General features: G+C 43.8%; 1 protein-coding gene across 3 annotated transcripts in view; it reads left to right on the top strand.

The window, feature by feature from the left end:
• The window catches only part of LOC123030225 (ras-related protein Rab-44-like), a 68,906-nt gene that overhangs the window by 14,316 nt on the left and 35,245 nt on the right, over positions 1-19,345 (top strand). For all 3 annotated transcript variants that reach the window (XR_006416064.1, XM_044443974.1, XM_044443989.1), the window contains 3 exons: positions 385-466; positions 1,427-1,541; positions 5,025-5,126. Coding sequence is in view for 2 of the 3 variants with exons in the window: in XM_044443974.1 (XP_044299909.1) it covers positions 385-466; positions 1,427-1,541; positions 5,025-5,126 (299 nt within the window). In the remaining variant the exon portion in view is untranslated. The remainder of the gene's footprint in view (positions 1-384; positions 467-1,426; positions 1,542-5,024; positions 5,127-19,345) is intronic.

Here is a 19,345-nt window from a genome sequence, read left to right as displayed (position 1 = left end):
ATGAGCCCTGGACCCTCTTTCCTAGAGGATTTCTAGCTCATTTCCTCTTAGCTTTCCTTCTAGTTTCAATGTATTCCTTTTGCAGGGCTTGTTTTTGTTTGGAATATGCAAGAGAATATTTAATGGTAAGATGAAAGGAAGCCAAATTCACTCTTCCATGTCAGGTTTTCTGCCTGCAACGTGTAGATAATAATGCTGAGCAAGTTGCTGTTTGTAGTACCAGCCTTGAGAATATTAATTGTTGTGAAAGTCAATAATGGGCACACAAGAGATGTGCAGTATCGTGTTCTGCTTAGTAGCACTCCAGTTTGTGTCGCTCTGTTCTTGAAGCTGTTTGAGGCATGAACTAAAACACATTGTCAATGGATACATTGTGTTTCCTAGGAATGGACTACCGGATCAAACACCTCTTTGTGGATAACAAGTACTTTGCTTTATGTCTCTGGGATACAGTTGGCCAAGAAAGGTAGTGTAAGGTGCTTCATCTAAGAAAAACAGGAGCTAATGTCTGGCGGTTGGGTATTTGGATTATCTAAAAATAAACAAATATACACTTAAAAAAGAAGGCAAAGTAAACAGTCAAGATCTGTGTCACTGATTAGTATTTATGGATAGAACATTTGTTCCTGCAGCTGTTACACCTAGCAGACGGGATGTATTTGTTTATCGGGCACTTTTTGGTGGAAAGGCAGGATATAAAATTAACAAACTTTAGCAAGCTAGCCTCAAAGATCTGCTCTAGATAATTTTGAGACAAACTCCTACTGGTGGTATTTCAGAAAAGGGCTAGTCAGATGATTCCATTGGTCATATATATACAGTTAATCTGTACTAAAAAGAACAGAAGGTATTAGGTTGTGGAAATGAGGGGTTATGCAACTCCATTCCAAGATTTGGCTCAACACATTATAGAGATGTCATTGCAAAACAGAATGAGTAGGGCTAGTTGTACTCACTGCCTATCTGTGTGCATGGAGAGACACACCCCTATTATTGGATTTGCATGACTGCATGTTTGTGCCTGCATAGATCATGGATCAAAATTAAATTGCACAGGCCCTCCCGCCTTTTTACTACTTTATAGAGTATTAGAGACTAAATACTTTCAAAATATTTTAAGCATTGTACTGTGTAAACTGCTCTGAGGGTTTTTTTTTTTTTTTTTTGGTGGCCTCTGCATACATAAAAGCAATACATATGTATGCTGAATACATACAAGCAAGCCAGCATGGCTAAATGTTAGAAGTTGTAGGACATTTTCTTTCTGCATATGCATAGAATTGCACCATAAATAACCATCTGGAATCATCTTTGGAAAAGATGGCATTGTTTTTAGAAGATATTTTAAAACACATACACACAAATGGACATGCAAGAGAAGACGGATAAAAATGTTGTGGAAAAAGGACATCTGCTCTTCCAACAGATACCACAGTCTCACCAAGCAGTTCTTCCGGAAGGCTGATGGAGTGGTGCTGATGTATGACATCACGTCAGAATACAGTTTTGCAAATGTGCGATACTGGCTTCATTGCATCCAGGTAAGGTAGAAACATTGCTGATTCGCTTTTGATTTTCTTCGCCATTGCTGACTTTAATAGAGCTTAACTAGTTATAGTTATACTGGCACAGTCCTATTCATATGTGTTTACTCAGGAGAAAGTCTTACTGTATCCAAATAGGTTCACTCCTTACCTAGTAACTGTGTTAAGGATTGTATTGTAACAGAGGGGTGCGAAAGTAATGCCTAGTGTGCAGAAGGTGAAGAGGGAGACATTTTCTCTCTCTTTCCATAGGATCAACACCCGGGGACATCTAATTAAACAACAGGAGATTCAGGATAAATAAAGGGAACTACATCATGATGCAGTGCCTAGTTAAATAATGGAATTCACTACCACAAGATATCATGATGGCCATTGGTGTGGGTGGCTTTAAAATGGAAGGAGGCAAACTCCAATGACTGCTAATCATGAAGGCTATAATAACCTCAGTGTCAGAGGCAATATGCCTTTCTGTGCCGGTCACTGGAGAACCCAAGCAGGAGGGCAGCCTTATCCTGCGCTGGGCTTCCGGTGAGCTTTTGGCTGGCCACTGTGAACACGATGCTGGACTAGATACGTCCAGCATGGCTCTTCCTATATTCTTAGGTCCACAGCAGTCCACTACAATTGCTGTGTCATCACGGGGTATATTTTGCTGACTCATGAAAATAACATAATAGCAGCATCTATTTGAAGTACATTTGCTGGAAATTGTATTCAGGACTCCTGCATTATTAAAGCGGTGATCGGGCTATGCTTGGAACTCAGTGTGCATGTTTGTTTTTAAGCACAAGACAACCTGACCTCTTGGTTCAGTGTCATGAACAAATAACAAATAAGAACAGTTCATACCTCCTGTTTGTCAGCTAGCTGCGGATGGGGGATGGGGAACAACCCACAAGCCAAACTACTTCTGGGATAAACTCATCCTTATTTGGGCTGGAATCTGGCCAGCAGTGGGTTGAGGAGCAGTTTTCTGACTAATCACTTCCACTGAGGAACAGCAAAAGAGGACCTGCTGATTGTTAGGGAATCACGGCAGAAGCCCAGGGGCTGTTGCTTCAGCCTAGGGAAAAGCACACTGCTGCTGACTGGGTAGCGGGCAATAGTGCTGATTTTGACTCCTGACCAGCCGCACTGGGTTGTGTGTGATGTTTGCTTCAGAGTAGATTGCTGTGAACCAGCCAGGCTGGCTTCAACGTGGATTGTTAACCATCCACAAGCCACATTCACACCACTGGCACCATGGCTGAATGTCCCTTTGGAGCTTCCTTTTGTCATGTCTGTCACCACTTTGAATGTTCGACTGATGGCAAGAGCACATCATAGCTTGTTGCTATGTACGAACCAGTTGCTGGAGTGGTTAACCAGTTATCTGTAGCCCTAAACCTGTGCGTGGGTTCTGGGTGGCTTGCCAACTACCCCAGCAATCCACCCCACTGGGGTCACACACAACAGCAAGCTACGGTACTCCACTCCTGCAGCTCAAATATTCAAAATGACGGTGGGCATCGCAGTGAGATGGTCCAGGGTGACATCATGCAGGGTGCCTTCTCATTATGTGCAAACCAGCTCACCGAGAGCGCACACCTTGTGATCCCACCTGCTCAATTCTGCCTGGCAGCAGCTTGTGCTACTGCCTCCTCCATCCCCTTCTTCTTCAGTTGACCTTTCATTCGACAGTGACCAGCTTTTCACCCTTGCAAGTGGAGACATTTTTCCTAGCCCAGCTACGTCTGTATGTGTGATTGACTTAAGTGTGTGGCCAGTCTGGGGCCATGACAACTCAGGAAGCTTCCCTTGTCATGCTTCATGCCAAAATCCATTCCAGAAGGGGGGAGTTAAAAAGGTGGCAAGTCTCAAAATGAATAGAGGGGAGATTTGGGCATGAAAAAAGGAGCTGAAGGTTAATGTCCTCCTCCCAAGTCACCATGGTCCTGAACTGGGCCTGTGCATGTGCATGTACACACACTTGGAGATAAGTCAATCAAAAATAATTTGGCTAGGGAGAGCAACATCCTTTTCCCCAGCTGCAAGGAGCAATCAGGGAGGTTTCTTTTTAGGAAGTGAAGGGAAGCCAAAAGCTTGAACAAAAACGTAAAGCACCACTGGTGAGGAGAGGCATGGAGGAAGATTTTACTCTCACAGCTCAGAAACCTCCTTGCAGGTGGCTGAGGGTGGAGGAGGAGGAGGAACAGGGTGAAGGAAAGATGCTTCTCTGGCAGGTTTTAAGCCCCCCCCCCCCCCAGCCACTTGGTTCAAAGTCTTTACAGGTAGCCATCTGATGGGGAGGGTGGGGTAGGACAGACAAGGAAGGGGAGGGTGTAGGAAAGTTCTTCCGGAGCTGACAAGGGTGAAACATACCCAGTACACAATGTGTACCGATAGTAAAAAAAAAGGATGCTGATGTAGTGAAGATCTTGGGATGTGTTCCAAGAGAACCACAGGGAAAAACAACCATGGCAAGTTGCACAATGCCTAATCATTTGTCCGAGTAAAGCTGGATTAAGGAGCAAACAACTAGCCCAGCATGGGCATCCTGAGCGCTTGTCGGAAGGATGGGGTATAAATGTTTGTAATAAATAAATAAATAAAAATGGGGGATGGCTTTTTGTGGCAAGTGAACCATTCCATAGTTGGAACTGCTGTCTTCTACTCAGCAGCCGAAGTAGAAACCTTCGTGCTTCTACTGCCATCTCATAGGCTCATGAGATGGCCCATGATTACCCGTGGTGGGTTAAGTTTTGGATGAACACAACCCAACCTACATCCAACAAATGACATGGGTTGTTCACCCCCTGCCTCCGCCTTCTTGGTCCTCCTGCAGGTATCTCAGTGGACACTTTGACAGGACTGATATGTTTCCCCCTCCCCACTATGACTGCAAGCCATATTTGGCTCACTGGGGCATCTGTCCCCTTTACTGCCCCTCCCCCCATCATGGAGCCTAGCTTGACAGCTGGCTTTTATAATCTCCATTTTATCAGCCACTAACAGACCCTTCAAGCAGAAGCACAACGTACAGTATATCCACTCAATATTTGTACTTGGGTGGTTAAGGGTGCTGTACCTTGCAATATTGCATCTTGCAGAGACATCCTCAGGTCTACCACCTGTAAAATGGACCAATGAAGATGCAGCTCACAGGATTCATACTATCTTTAATGAGATATAGTAATGGTTTTTCCCATTCCAAGGGATATGATTGCCCAGGCATGTAAATACAGGGCTTCAACCTTAAAGGAAGCCTAGGATATTAGAAAGATTGACTGCATTCTCTTGAAGAAAGGATGTTAGAGAAACAAAAATATACCACTTCCCTCTTTTTGTTTTCTAAGAAAAATGAACGCAGTGTAGTTCCTTTAATGGTCAGAAGCTGGGAAAAGCATGGCTCCAGCAGAAACTCTATTACAATCATATGATTCACAGGAGGCCTTTTGGTTTCACTTTATATCTGAGGAAATGTGCATTTCTTCACAGGAAGGAGCAGGGAAGGGAGTTATCATCCTTCTACTTGGTAACAAAACAGATTGTGTTAAAGAAAGGAGAGTATCTACACAAGATGCTGCGTACTTGGCCAAGGTATGCACATAAGCTCTGTCTCCATCTTTGTCATTCCTTCTCCACTGATGGTAAAACAACCCAAAGTCAGGAAAAATGCAACTAATATAATAAGGTGGGTGTTTTCAGACAGATGTCGACTAGATGCACAGGAAAAATGGAATGCCCGTGAATCATGTGTTCGGCTATAACCAGGAAGTGACCTCAAAATTTCAAGGCCCACGTCCTCTTCTATTTTTCTGCTCTTCCACCTAAACCTGGCCTTGCTTTACTTAGCATGTACAGAGTACCCAAGCTATCATTTCGAGAGAAGCCAAAACCATGTCACAGTAAAAATCAGTGCACTTACCGGGCTGGGGAGGTTGCTTTTTCAGTGGCACTGGGGAGCCTTGGGCCCTTCCAAAAGAAGGGGCACAAATGGGGCCTGCGGGGCTCCTTCCCTTTCAGGCCTCAACCCCATGGCTGAGAAGCACTGCATTTGCTCTTCTTCAAGGAGGCCAGCCCAGCTGGGTGGACAACAGCTGTCCGTTATGATTTTTGAACTCTGTGCATTTGCCTGATTCCTGCCACTTTTGGGATGGGGGAGAGGTGGGCCAGGTTAGTGTTCTGCCAGCATCTGACTGTGGCAGTCTCCAAGGCTTTCTATGGACAGAACCCCCATAGAACCCTCTGTAGAACCCCCTCCATAGAACTCATTTGCAGTCTGCAACCTTTGGACCAACTTGGACAAACAAACATTGCTGCTGCATCTCCAGACAGGTCACATGTCATGAATAAGGCTGCCAGCATCATCCTTCACTAAGCCAGGGTAAACCTGGAGGGTATTTGGGGGTCAATGTTTAAAATCTTGGATTTCCTTTAAATTTAGAAGGTCTCCCTCTGGTGGACTGAAGAGGATCAGGGAATAAATTACAACAGATTATAAAATGTCTAAGGTCAGGGAAGCATATACTAACATTCATACCACCTGGCAACCCTGTCTTCTTCTGCATAAGAATGGATATAGCATGAGGGCTATATATGGATATAGCATACCTTTCAGATCATCAAATGCAAGCCTTCCTATGGCAAAACCACCCTTCCATTATATAAGTAGTGCTGCTATTAGACAAAATTTGATAAGAATGCATTCACATTCTTTTCTTTTGGAGGGAATAATTCACAGTGCCTTGCAGAAGTATTCACTCCCCCTCGACTTTTCCACATTTTGTTGTGTTACAAGTTGAAGCTGAAATGGATTTAATTGGCACCATTACTACTTGATGTACAGATGATACTCAAGCCTGTGAAGGTGGAAAATATTTTGATTGTGGCTCAAGGTTAAGTAAGCAAAAACAAAATGGAACTTGATGGTTGTATAAGTATCCATGCCCCTGAATCAATACTTGGTAGAAGCACCTTTTGCAGTAATTACAGCTGTGAGTCTACTTGATTAATTCTCTATATGCTTTGCAGTTCTGGATCCTTGAATGTTTGTCCATTATTCCTGGTAAAACTTCTCCAGTTCTGCTGACATCGTGCAAACGCATAGTGTTTTTCAGTAAGGCCAAGACGTTCAGTGTTGGTTTCATTAGACCACAGAAATTTCCCCCATATTTGCTGTGTCTCTCGCATGCCTTTCTACAAATTACATATGGGCTTTGTTATGGGTTTGTTTCAGCAACTGCTTTCTTTTTGACATTCTTCTACAAAGCCAGCTTGGTGGAGTATCTGCAGGAAAGTTGTCCCATGGATCCCCCCCACCCCCCGCGCCACCTCCATCTCAACAGCAGAATTCTCCAGCTCCTTCAGAGTTACCATCGGCCACTGGGTTGCTTTTCTCACTATTCCCCCCCTTAACTGGTCACTGAGTTTTGGTGGTGGCCTTCTGTAGGAAGAGTCATGGTTGAGACATATTCTTTCCATTTTATAATAATGGATTTAACAGTGCTCTGGGGGATGTTCATTGTTTGAGATTTTAAAAAATAACCTTCCCTTGATTAGTGCTATGCACAACTTTATACCTGAGTTGTTTTGGGGGTCAGACTAGATGGCCCAGGAGGCCCCTTCTGACTCATTCTATGTTTCTAACAACAGTAACAATTGAAAATGTTCTTGGTCTTCATGATTCCGTTTGTCCAGATATGTTCTCCAATAAAATCTGGTGCCTTTCAGAAAAAAGGGTATTTAATCTGAGGTCACGTGGCAATGGAATTACACACAAGTAGATTCCATTCAACAATTTACATTGCAGTATGTGACTTCTGGAAGCTGTGAGCTGGACTCAAACTTATTTAGGCATGCCATAGCAAGGGGGAAGTGCTAGTGTTTGTTTACTTAACTTTTGTGCCACAGTAAAAATATTTTGCACCTTCATGGTGTTGTTTACCTTGTGTACATTAAGTAGCAACAAAGCCAATTAAATCTATTTCATTTCTAGTTTGTAGCAAAACAAAGTTGGGGAAAGTCAAAGGAGGTGTGAAGATTTCTGCAAGCATCTGTACATTGCCTGCTATGTTGATGATTGGTGCCTCCTTTCTTTTCATTTAAATTGTCCTTTCTTTACATCACTGTCTTACTTATACCAGGTTTTAACTCACCAAACTTCAGTTAGAACGAGTTGTGGCAGCTTCCCTCTGATGTAGCCCAGGATAGGTACTTAAAGTCAAAAGAAGAGAGAAGGCAGTATAGGAAAAGGGATTCTAGCAATTTACATTTGGGTCAAGGGCAGAGAAATACTAAAACTTCTGCACTCAGCAAAGTTGTTGCCATATACATGCAATCTTGATTGAAATCGGCAAATTTATGAGTAGAGGTGGCTGCCCCTGCATAAATAGCAATGAAATAGAAATACCACTGGGAAATTGCAGTCTTGAATATACTGGACTGTATCCAGTATTAGCACTACTTAGAGCACACCTACTGAAATACATGAGACTTGGACTAATATGGGATGAGAAAATTCATTTTATGCTAGTTCTAAGAATAAATCAGTGATTACATTTTCTAAATTTCTTCTCCGCCTTCAAGGATTCATTGGAAAGTCTTGATTTGCATTCAAAATATTTGTTGTTAATGAGACCACTTGAATGTCTTTTGGTGATGAATAACCCACAGAAGGCAAAATCCCCCTGCTGTAGTCCTTCTCTAAAACAAGAATAGAGATGTTGGATAATGCAGTTCAGTGTGTATATTTGCAGCTTCCAGATCAGCACTTGAAAATTGTTTCCATGGCTGAGTATAGCAACAGAAGTTCCCAAAGTTTATCAAAGATATGCCTGGTTTATGTCATTGTGGTCTCTCATGTTTTGTGCTAGGAGCATGGACTCCCATTTTATGAGTGCAGTGCTGCTTCCGGTCACAACGTGACTGAATCCATGGTGAAATTAGCCAGGTGAGCAACTGGTCCCAGCTGTGGACATCAATATACCATCTTGTAGAATGGGAGATATAAGATTAGATATATGAATTTATATCACAACTATGTCAGGAATAAAAAAATAAATGTCACAAAACAAACAAAACAAAACAACCCTATAGCAATGGCGATTCTCATTTTCATCAGATAGTGGATGTTCAGTGAAGTTTTACTGAAAACTGGCTCTGAAATGTGATGGTTTATGTCCTAGCTATATGTTTTGAGTGGACAGTCACAAGTTTAACTAGGCTACTTTCCACATGATCAAAGAAGGTGCATACATGAGGCAGTCATTGGAACTGTTCTGTGTGCCGCAAACACAAACAACAGATACCATTAGTTTTGCCTTATTATGAAAGTCATCACAGCAATAAACCAGAACACTCAAGCAACTGCCTTCCACACAGTAATTACAATAGCTACAGATAATACATCTTGAGGAGGGAATGAATTTCTCAAGCACAAAAAAGAGTATATCCTTTATATGCCATCTGATACATAGAGCATGCATTAGATTCCTGTGCAGAAATTCGTTTTGCACAAGATTGTTATAAAAGGTGAAGCTACCCTTCCATGATTTGGCTAAATTGTTTTAAAGGATAGTCTTGGACTGAATGTGTGTTTGAGAGAGCTGCTATTTTAAAATGAAATATTTAAAATTGAAATTTTCTGCAAAAAGTAAACATTTTATTTCCATTTTATAATGTAAGGTTGATGAAAATCCATGAAGACCAGTTAAAAAAGGAGCTTCTGCAGTTACCAGCCTCACCGAAAAGGAAAAGAGAATGCTGCTAATAATCAAGAAGGTGTTAAAAACAAATATATTTAGCAGGTTTTTGTGCCTACTTTATGGCCATCTAATTTTGTACTTGTACTTTATGAAATGTAGCAGAGTCCAACTTGTATAGTATAGAAACTGGTCAGTTCACATTACTATTTTTTAAATTAGAAACATAGAAACAGAGCGAGTCAGAAGGGGCCTCCCGGGCCATCTAGTCTGACCTCCGGCTCCAGCCGGCTCCGCTCACGACATGCCCACCATGTGCATGTCCAGCCTATCTTTGAACACCCTCACCAATGGGGCCTCAACAACCTCCTGCTTCCTGACATCCAAATTGAACCTTGGTTCCCTGAGCTTTGCTCTGTTGGAGCACGTCCTGCCTTCCTCTGCAGGGGAGAACAGGTCTCTACCCACCTCCATGTGACACCCCCTCACATACCTGTATGTCACCAACAGATCCCCTCTGAGTCCCCTCTTCTCCAGGCTGAAGAGACCCATCTCCCTCAGTCTCGCCTCTTACGGCATCCCCTGCAAACCGGCCACCAACCTTGTGGCCCTACGCTGCACTGACTCCAACCTGGCTATATCCTTTCTGTAATGAGGGGCCCAAAACTGAGCACAATACTCCAGTTGTGGCCACACCAGAGTCGTATAGAGTGGTAGTAATACCTCTCTCGATCTAGAAGCCACACTTCTGGCTATGCAACCAAGGGTGACATTTGCCCTATTGAGCACTGCATCACACTGCTGACTCATGTTTAGCCTGCAGTCAACCAGCACCCCGAGGTCCCTTTCACAAGTGCTGCTTTCCAGCCACTTGTCCCCTAACCTGTACTTATGACACCTATTCCTATGCCCCAAGTGCAAGACCTTACACTTATCCACATTGAATGCCATCCTGTTGTCTCCTGGCCACTTCCATAGTCTGTTCAGATCCTTTTGGATCTGGAGTACCTGCTCCTCAGTTGTGGCCACTGCTCCAGTTTTAGTGTCATCTGCGCATTTGATCAGCAGACTGTTCACCCCTTCTTCCATGTCATTTATGAAAAGATTAAACAGGATCGGCCCCAGGACAGAGCCCTGGGGGACCCCGCTTGTCACTGGCAGCCATCTTGATGATTCTCCACTAATCACTGGTGTCCATCATACTATGGACACCAATACTACTCAGATTTCTAAGATCTCAAGATCTGTTCTGCATTCTCTATACTGAACTTCTCAAAATGTTCCCTTGCGAGCAAAGCTGTTCCTATTAGAAAGAATGTTTGGATGGTATGGCAGCCAGGATGAGACTCAGGCAATTTAGATTTTAGTCCCCGCTCAGCCATGGAGCCAACCAGGTGACTTTGGGCCACTCACAGACTCTCAGCCCAACCTACCTCACAGGGTTGTTGTTGTGGGGATATGATTCAGTACAGGAGCAGAAGAATGATGTAAGCTGCTTTGAGTTCTTTAAATGAGAAAAAGGTGGTATATAAATCAAATGAATAAATATTTAAAATATTAGAGTTGTGTTCTCACTGCCATTGAAGATTATTTCCTCTGCCCTTTGCAGACCCCTGTGTGTTCTCAAATTCTGTTCTGTAGGGTTCTGTAGGGTTAGGGGGGGCCTCTGGAGCAGATTTGTGGTGGAGACAGTATTAGTGAGGAAAGGAGGGAGAACACCAACTGTGCAAACAGAAGTCCACTCCTGTGCCATTGGAATTTTCCTTGTGTCCGCAGAATAAATACTATGTATTTAACAAATGTATTCAATCGTCTGTTAACTTCTAAAAATTTGAAACCTTACAATTTTTTAAAACCTGAACTAGAAAAGTTGGAACCAGATTTAATTTTTAAAAGACAAGGTCTCCTCAATTAAGAGTGCAATCCCATGTAGGATTAGGCAGAAAAAGGCCTACAACTGGCTGGGCCAAACTAGTAATTTTAGGACTTTTCTCTCTCTAAACCTACATACAATTGTACCTGAACAGCTTAAATTCTAAAAACATAAGCAAGTTAAAAGTTAAGTGAAGTTCATTTCTGACAAGGCTGGTATTTCAGAAAAGCCTTATAGGTTGGTCTAAGGCAGTCTTGTCCATTCTAGTGTCTTCTACATGGGCTGCACTGCTCCCACCATCCCCAGCTAGCATGACTAAAGGTTGAAATGGGACAAGGTGCTCCTTAAAAATAACAGTGCAACAATATATTTGCAAGACACATCTAAGATTATTCAGAGCCTCAGTTCTGAGCTTGGAAACTTACTGTAAGGGTGGAGTTGGGACTCCAAGTTTTGGTGTCATCTCCCACTATTATTGATATAGAAAGAATCACTCTGGCTGCCTCTCTGAGGCAGAAAATGAGACCTTGGAGAAGGGTCTGAGTTGATGCTATGTGAGGCAGGGAAAGAAAGAGACTAGCACCACCAAGATATGACATAATCTGAAAGTGCCTTAGCCTCCTTCTCTTATGCTCCTCGGTCTCATTCTTATTTGTTGTTGTTATCTACCACCAAGTAATCTTTGACTTAAAGAGACTCTGAATGAATGCCTTCCAAAATGTCCTGTCCTTGGCAGCCCTGCTCAGCCTTTTTGAAGTCTGTACCTTCTGTTATGGAATTGATTCATCTCATATTTGCTGTTCCTTTTCTTCTTCTGTCTTTGATGTTTTGTAGCATTATTGTCTTCTCCAGTGAGTCTTGACTCACATGATGTTCCGAAAGCACAGCAGCCTCGTTTTGTCATTTTTGCTTCCAGGGAAAATTCTGGATTGATTTAATCTAGGACCGACTTGACCATCTTTATATCACTCCAGGTTATCTGCAAAACTATCCTCCAGGACCATGTTTCAAACACATCCATTTTCTTCCTGTCAGTTTTCTTCACTGTCCAGCTTTCACACCCATACACAGTGATCAGGAATAAAACAGTGTGGATGATCTTGGCATTGGTCTCCGGTGAAATGTCTTTACATTTGATGGTCTTTTTCAGTTCCTTCCTTGCTGCCCTTCCAAGTCTCAGTCTTTGAATTTCTTGGCTGTAGTTTCCCTCTGAATTGATGATTAAGCCAAAGTGTGCAAAATCTTTCCCAACTTCAGTTTTTTCACTGTTAATATGAAAGTTGTGAATTCTTTTGTAGTCATGATTTTTTTAATGTTCACTGCAGTGCTGCTTTTGCAATTTCTTCTTTAACGTTTGTCAGGAATCATTTCAATTCATTGCCACTTTCTACCAGTAATACAGGATCATCTGTATATCTTAAGTTACTGATGAGTCTTCTGCAAATTTCTTTTGATCAGAATCCAGCTTTCCTTAGGATATGCTCTACATATGGACTGCTATAATACACCTTTGTCTGATTCTTTGCCTGTAGGAAACCATTCTGTTCCTTCATACTGTGTCCTAAAAGTAGCTTCTTGTCTGCAATGCAGGTTACATCAGGACAATCAAGTGCTGAGGTGCACCCATTTCTTTCAGTGCCATTGTTATCCACATAGTCAAAGGCTTTGCAGTCGTCTATAAAGCACAGGCTGATCTTCTTCTGAAATTCTTTGATGTGCCAATCTATTTTTGCCTAAGTGTTTTTCATGGTGAAATGAGCATGGAGGTGAAGATCAGCTCTTCATTCCCTCTGCTTTGCATTGTAATCATGTAATCCTCCAAGTTACGTGTCTTACTGGCATTCAGAGTGAATTGTGTCCTTAGCACATATTAATATTTAATATGAAATCATATTCAGTATGTTGTAATGCAGATGCACATTCAATTAAGCAATCATTACAAATTGTAATGTCTTATCTGTTTGCCATGCTGCTCTTTCCCATCACCCCCAAAGTCCTTGCACAGCTGCATGTAGGCAAAAAGGATTTCTGATAAAGTCTTTCCATCATGTACAGAAGGTGGCGCTCTTTTTGCTTCTGTCTATTCCTAACCAGATCTTTGTAGCAGCGGTTGAGTGTGCCTTAGGGTTGTTTCTTCTTGACTGAATTTACTCCACAAGATGGCAGCAAACCATCTTAAAGCCATCAACTGTAATATCAAGGTTTAACCAATCTGAATTTCTCCAAATTCAAACTTAAATTTGTAAGTAACTTAAACATCAACAATGCTGAAATTATTTTTCTAATGAAAATAGTTGCTTATAAGCAAATTGTACTAATATGAAGAAAACCCATACACTGATCATTAATCAACCTACCTAAACAAAAATGAAACTGCATTCAGGGACTACATACAGAGATAACAACAACACTCCATGAATATACTGCATTTTAAATGTTAGCCCCCAAACTGGTATGAAGATTAATGGATGCTCAGTTCATTAAAGGAAGCAGGTTGGTGGAACACTGGCTAAAGAATTGCAGCTGATGGTGCTGAGTAGCTCTCACAAGTTCTGCCATGGGATCGATGAAAGATGAGATTGACAAGTGAGGGCAGTGGTGGAAGATTAGCTGATAATGTGCTGATAAGGGAAGGATGCAGGATAATGTGTAATACAATGTTGCATATTGATCGTTTTACTTTATTTTGGAGAGCTGTCTGGAGAGCGCAAAGGGGGAAGAATGGCATTTTCCTTTCCCTTTCTTCCACCTCAAACCTCATTGATCAGTGCAGAGATGAGGGCTCCTTTAACCACCATTCTCCAGTCCAGAATAAAGGCCAATGGATATTTCTCCATTCTAATTCTTTCCAGCTTCTTTCAGCAGTTCAGAGGTTCTTGTCAGACCATGCATTTTAAATGCATGAATGTGTTTGCGTGTGACTCTTCCAATGCATCTGCTTCTACCTGAAGGCTATCCCTTGACGCACCTTCTTTTTGTTTGATAATGTCACACCCGCAAATTGATACACATGCAACCACCAGAGTTCACAGAGCTGCATGTGTATCTCTGGCCAGGGGAGCATGTGGGTCAAATGAGGGAGAGGCGGATGGGGCAGGCAGGAGCAGTGCATGCTGGGACTGATTCCCAGTTGAGGCGAATGATGGGGTATGTGCTGCCACTTGGAGTGAGATGGAGGAGTGTGGAAATTATGGATTAGTTACCATGTGAATGTGTGACTATAGGGCAGAAGGTGTGGTGTCATGCTGTGTGGAAACTGTACAGCTTGGTTTAGCATTATGAGTGAACATAGCTAGTGAATGGAAACAACAAAGGACATCAACACTGAGAAAAGGCTGGCACTTAACAAGTCATGCTGCAAACCACACAGAAAAACAATTGTTTATTGTATGGTTTCCACTCTTCCCCTTTGTTCGCCATGACTTATGAATCCAGTTGCCGTATTTCCATGCAGTTTTCGCATTTCTGCCATAGAGTTTGGTGGCAAGAGCACCTGCAGCTGTAACAGATGCTCCTGCTTGTTGCTCTCCAGATCTGCCTGGCAACCATGGAGTTGCTGACAGCAGTACAGTGATTGCCTGCCTGCCTGCCTGCCTGCCTGCCTGCTTTCCGCCTTGCTGGTGCACAGCTTTCCAGTGCCCAGCTATGGCAATGGGATCTTGCAGGCAGTGGGGCATCACGCTGTGCCCCCTCCAGCAGCAGCAACTGCAGAGACAACCATGCCTGGCACTCCTGTCTTGCTGTTGCCCTGTGTTAGAGGAGCACTTTGAAATGGCAGCATGTTTATGTATGTATTTATTCATATATTTGTATGCCACTACCTATTCCAAAAGGCATCTCCAAGAGATCCCAATGTTTGTGCTACTGCAGGAGCTAGCAGTCTCCTCATGTGGATGCTACCCTGCATGTGAGGAGCACACGGGCAGCACATAGGAGTCCACCAACGGGGTGAGTGTCCCAAGCAACTGGTGTCTCTCATTCTGTCTCCCTCCCTCTGACCTGCTCTCATCTTGCCCCGACAATCCTCAGGACTCCCCAGAAGCCCTGCCCCAAGCTGCAGGACTGACAGTCCCCTGCAGTCTGACAGCAAACTTTCCCAGGCAGATGCCCAGATGGGTACCCTTGGAAAAGTCTGCCTGGCAGGACATAATTCCTGCATCCCTGGTACAGGTGCCCATGCTGATGTCCGCCATGTGCCTGGAGTATAAACACATGTGCAGGGAGTGGAAGAGAGATGTGTGATAATACACTGGCATGGCATGTGGCAAGAGCAGGGAGTGCTCTGCAGTGCTATTCTGGAGCAACAGGGCTACTCTAGTGAGTGGGTAGTTGCTTTGCTGAGCAGCAAAACAAACCAACCCAGGAGCAGTGGGCTGTGGCCATGCCTAGGGCAGTGTGTGGGCCATGAGGGAGAGGCAGGCAAGGCAGGCAGGAATAGTGCATGCTGGGATTGCTTCTGAGCTGTGGAGGCTGATGGGAGACATGCCGCCATTTGAATGTAAGATGGAGAAGCATGGAAACCAAGTGCCTGTCTGAACCCTGGGACACAAGATGGGATGTAATGCTGTGCAGTAGCATTAATGTGCAAACGCAGCCTGAAAGTCTGTTAGTTTTGTGCCTTTAGCATTTTATTAACTACTCACTACTTCATTCTAGATCTAAGTTCTGAAGTACAAAGGTGTGATACACTCCTCTGCCTTGCCTTTTTGGAAACACTTAGTAGTAAGTTGAAAGGGATCAGGGAAATTACAGGCCAGTTATCTTTACATCTGTTCTGGTTAAAATGCTTGAAAGCATTACAGCTGTCCAACAAAGCCACCGACTCAGTCTCCATCATATGATCACAGAACATTGCCCCCCAAAGATGGCTACTTATACCCATCTAAGAAGGTGCCTGTATAGCTGCTCCTGAAATAGTGTCGCCTCACACCATCCTGAGGATGGTGTACACATGGTGTACACATCCTTGGTTACATCCAAGGAGATGGTAGCCCCATATACACCAGACACTGAGTCATACATTATCAAGCCAGCACAACTCACTAGGAAACTTTATTTACATGTAAGATATACAACAGGCCATGTAGATGGTGTGCCTGCAAGTGTTTGGGTTCAGGGGTTTATGGGCATCCCATTAGATTGCACCATTTAAAACTCAACCTAAAACAGCAGAAAGTAAGTACAAATAACACATAAAACATGGCAGCATGAGAGATATTCCATGAACGCAACACAAAGTATAAAATGCTGTTCAAAACAAGTTGGGAGAGCATTCTTATTGTCATGGGGTTAGTGGTATGATTGGGAAAGGAGAAATATGGACTATAAATTGTCAGCAGGCAAGGTTCCCACTCAGTAAGAGGCAGCAGTGCAAAATTCTTGTGGCAATTTAAAGACTAGCAAATTATTGTGATGAAAGCTTTCTCAGAGAAAAGCCAATTTTATGAGATCATCTGATCTGATGAAAATTCCCAAGATGGGAGAGGTGGAATTACTTTTGCTGAAAAAGTGCCTCTCAGGCCCATTGCCTAAACTAGGTTGGGTGTGTGAGAAGGATGTGCAGGGTTGCCAGATTTAGAAGACCAGGCTTGAAGTCCCTTCTTTGAGAAACAGAGTGTTCACTAGTATACATTTATGATCACTGTAAGCATTGGACAAACCTCGTAACATCTTTCTTCTATAGGTGCCCTATAGGATGCCAGGAGCACCCTCTTTTAAGGGCTTGTTTCTTCTTAATCTGCAACAGTTAACTGCCTCAGTGTAAAGATAAAACTGTCATCAACCAAGTTCCAGTTGTATAGATCAGTGGTTTTCAACCACTGGTCCATGGACTGGTGCAGGTTCCATGGGAAATTTCATGCCGGTCTGTGGAGCGGGGGCACATCCCACTTGTTGCGGGCCAGTGTGGGGCCTGACTCTGCTCCACCACCTCTTCCTCAGCATCATGTTCTTGTGGATGTGCCGGTGCTGCCAGGGGGGCCAAGGAGGGGAGACAGCTTGGTGGGAGCCACGCTGTGCCTATTTCAGTATTTTGTCCTTTTGCTGGCATTTTTTGTTGCTCAGTTTCTGGTTGTTTGGAGAATTTTCATTTTTTTGGTATTGTGTTTGGAAACTAATAAACAGAATACTGTATTATGTGTATGGTGATTTTTGTTTCTGCCTCTTCAGTCCCCGAGGGGTTTTTCCTGTTTTCACCGGTCCCCAGCTGTGGAAAGGTTGACAACCACTGGTGTAGATGTCCTTCTTGTCTGACATTTCTATCTAGCAACACTGCCTGAAAGAAGCTGGCAATCAACGCTGAAATCCTGTGCCCTTACTCAGTGGACTTTCTTCCACGCAAATGGGCTTAAGTTCGGTGGCCATGAAAGCAAGCTCAGTCACTCGTACAACCCGATATGCAGGTTTACTCGGAAATAAAAGAACTCAAGGCGGCAAAGATCACGGCCTTTACCTGCATCCCGCAGGTGTTTACAAGGGACGCTCGCTTAAGTGCGCGTAGGGTTTGCAGCCTCACCTGGCGAATCAGCCCTACTGGACTACCTGGCGCCTACTTACGAGTAAACATCCATGGCTGTGTCGGGGATAATGCGGGGCAGAATAAAAGGTGGTCCAATCAGTTTAGTACGCTTCTTGACTGGGGCTGGGAGAAGAAGCCTTCACCGCGAATGTGCTGCCGCGAATCCGCGGCTTGGCTCCGAGCGGACCCGGAAGCAGGAAGCGACGGGCTCTGCCGTTTGAACTCGCGTGCGCGGCAGCCTCGGTCCCATGTGCCCTTCCTGCGCCTCGGCAGCGCTGTGCGGCCCGTCCGGCGGGTCCTGAGCCGGTGAGCCTGGCGGAAGCGGCCGGGAGGATCGTTGTTATGTTCGGGAGGCAACCGGCCACGGGCGTGAGGAGGCCGCTGGGGACGTTGAGGGAGGCGGTGTATTGGGGCGGGGAGAAGCCGGTAGCGGGCGGGCGCGGTAGTCCTGAAGGCTGGGGACGCGTTGCCGATCTTGCGTGAGGGAGAAGGGCCGCCCGGTCCCAGGTGGGCCGCCGTCACACTGGGGGAGATGGGGCTGTGGGTGTGTATGGCAAAGGTCCAAGCAGTTACTGCTGGCAGCCCCAGTCGTGGCCATGGGTTTCCTCCACTGAGTAGTAATGCCGTAGTGTTATAAATTTTGGAAGGAAGTCCTGTTGAACTCAGTGGGGCTTGCTTCTGAGTGGGTATGTACAAGATTCCTGCATTTGCGAGGAATGGAGGAGAAATGGAATTGAAAAATAAGTCCCTGTACCACCAGGAACATAAGGGTGTAACTGTAAATCCCAGAAATTGTAATCTTCCTTGCATGTTCCAACATGGTCGATTCTTTAGCGGATATCTGTAAACCAGTTGTCTAGTCCAGTGCATTTAAAACAATGTTGAGTATTGCAACTAAAATTCCTCATGTTTACCATCTTACTGGTGATACATAATGCATGAAGGAATTCATGACGAGTGTTTTAGTTATGTAACTGATTTCATGCAGGTGAATGAATGCTTCAACTGCACTGTCTAATGGATTTTCAGTGTCTTTTCCAGAAAGTGATAGATGTGCTGTTAGCACAAATGTGCTGTGCAGAAAGTAAATAGTTCAGATGGCAAAGCATACCTCTGTTGTTAAGGAATAATTTTAAGCCAGCCTTCTCCAGTGTGGTACTCTTCTTGTTGTAAACTACAACTCCTGTCAGCCTCTGTCAACCTGGTTAAAAGAGATTATGGGAATTGTGGTCTAAAACATTGGAGGCCACCACGTTGGAAAATGTAGGTTTAAACATAATCTCTATCACCTGTGTTGGTAAAGCGCTTTCCTTAAAATGTGGCATGATTGAAACCTTGGTTTTGGAAACTTGATGCTAGTGCTTTTCACTTAATACTTGCTGGTAGCTCTACTAAGTATAATAGAGGAGAGATTTGTTGCAGTCTAATTGTAAATAAAAATGATGGAGGCTCCTGGGATTAAAATTAAAACATTGTTGCTGCTTGTCAAGTTCTGTTGCTGCCATGAGCCTTTATACTGGTGAAAGGTGGTTGGCATCCTCTTGTCTAGGGGTGTGTAAACAGCTTTTGTAAGAAGTGAAGTATATTTTCACTTCTGGTTCATTTATGATAGTAGAAATGTAGGAGCAGAGGGATTTGGAAGGTCATAGAGTTTACATCTCTGCCACAATAAATGGTAGTAGGAGCTAGAATTTAGTGCCTTAGGAATGTCAACCAAATGGCTTTC

This window comes from Varanus komodoensis, unplaced genomic scaffold (assembly GCF_004798865.1).
Source record: "Varanus komodoensis strain SLA01 unplaced genomic scaffold, ASM479886v1 scaffold1, whole genome shotgun sequence".
NCBI classification, from domain to species: Eukaryota; Metazoa; Chordata; class Lepidosauria; order Squamata; family Varanidae; genus Varanus; species Varanus komodoensis.
Note: the sequence above shows the minus strand (reverse complement) of the source record. Positions and strands in the feature narration are given on the sequence as shown.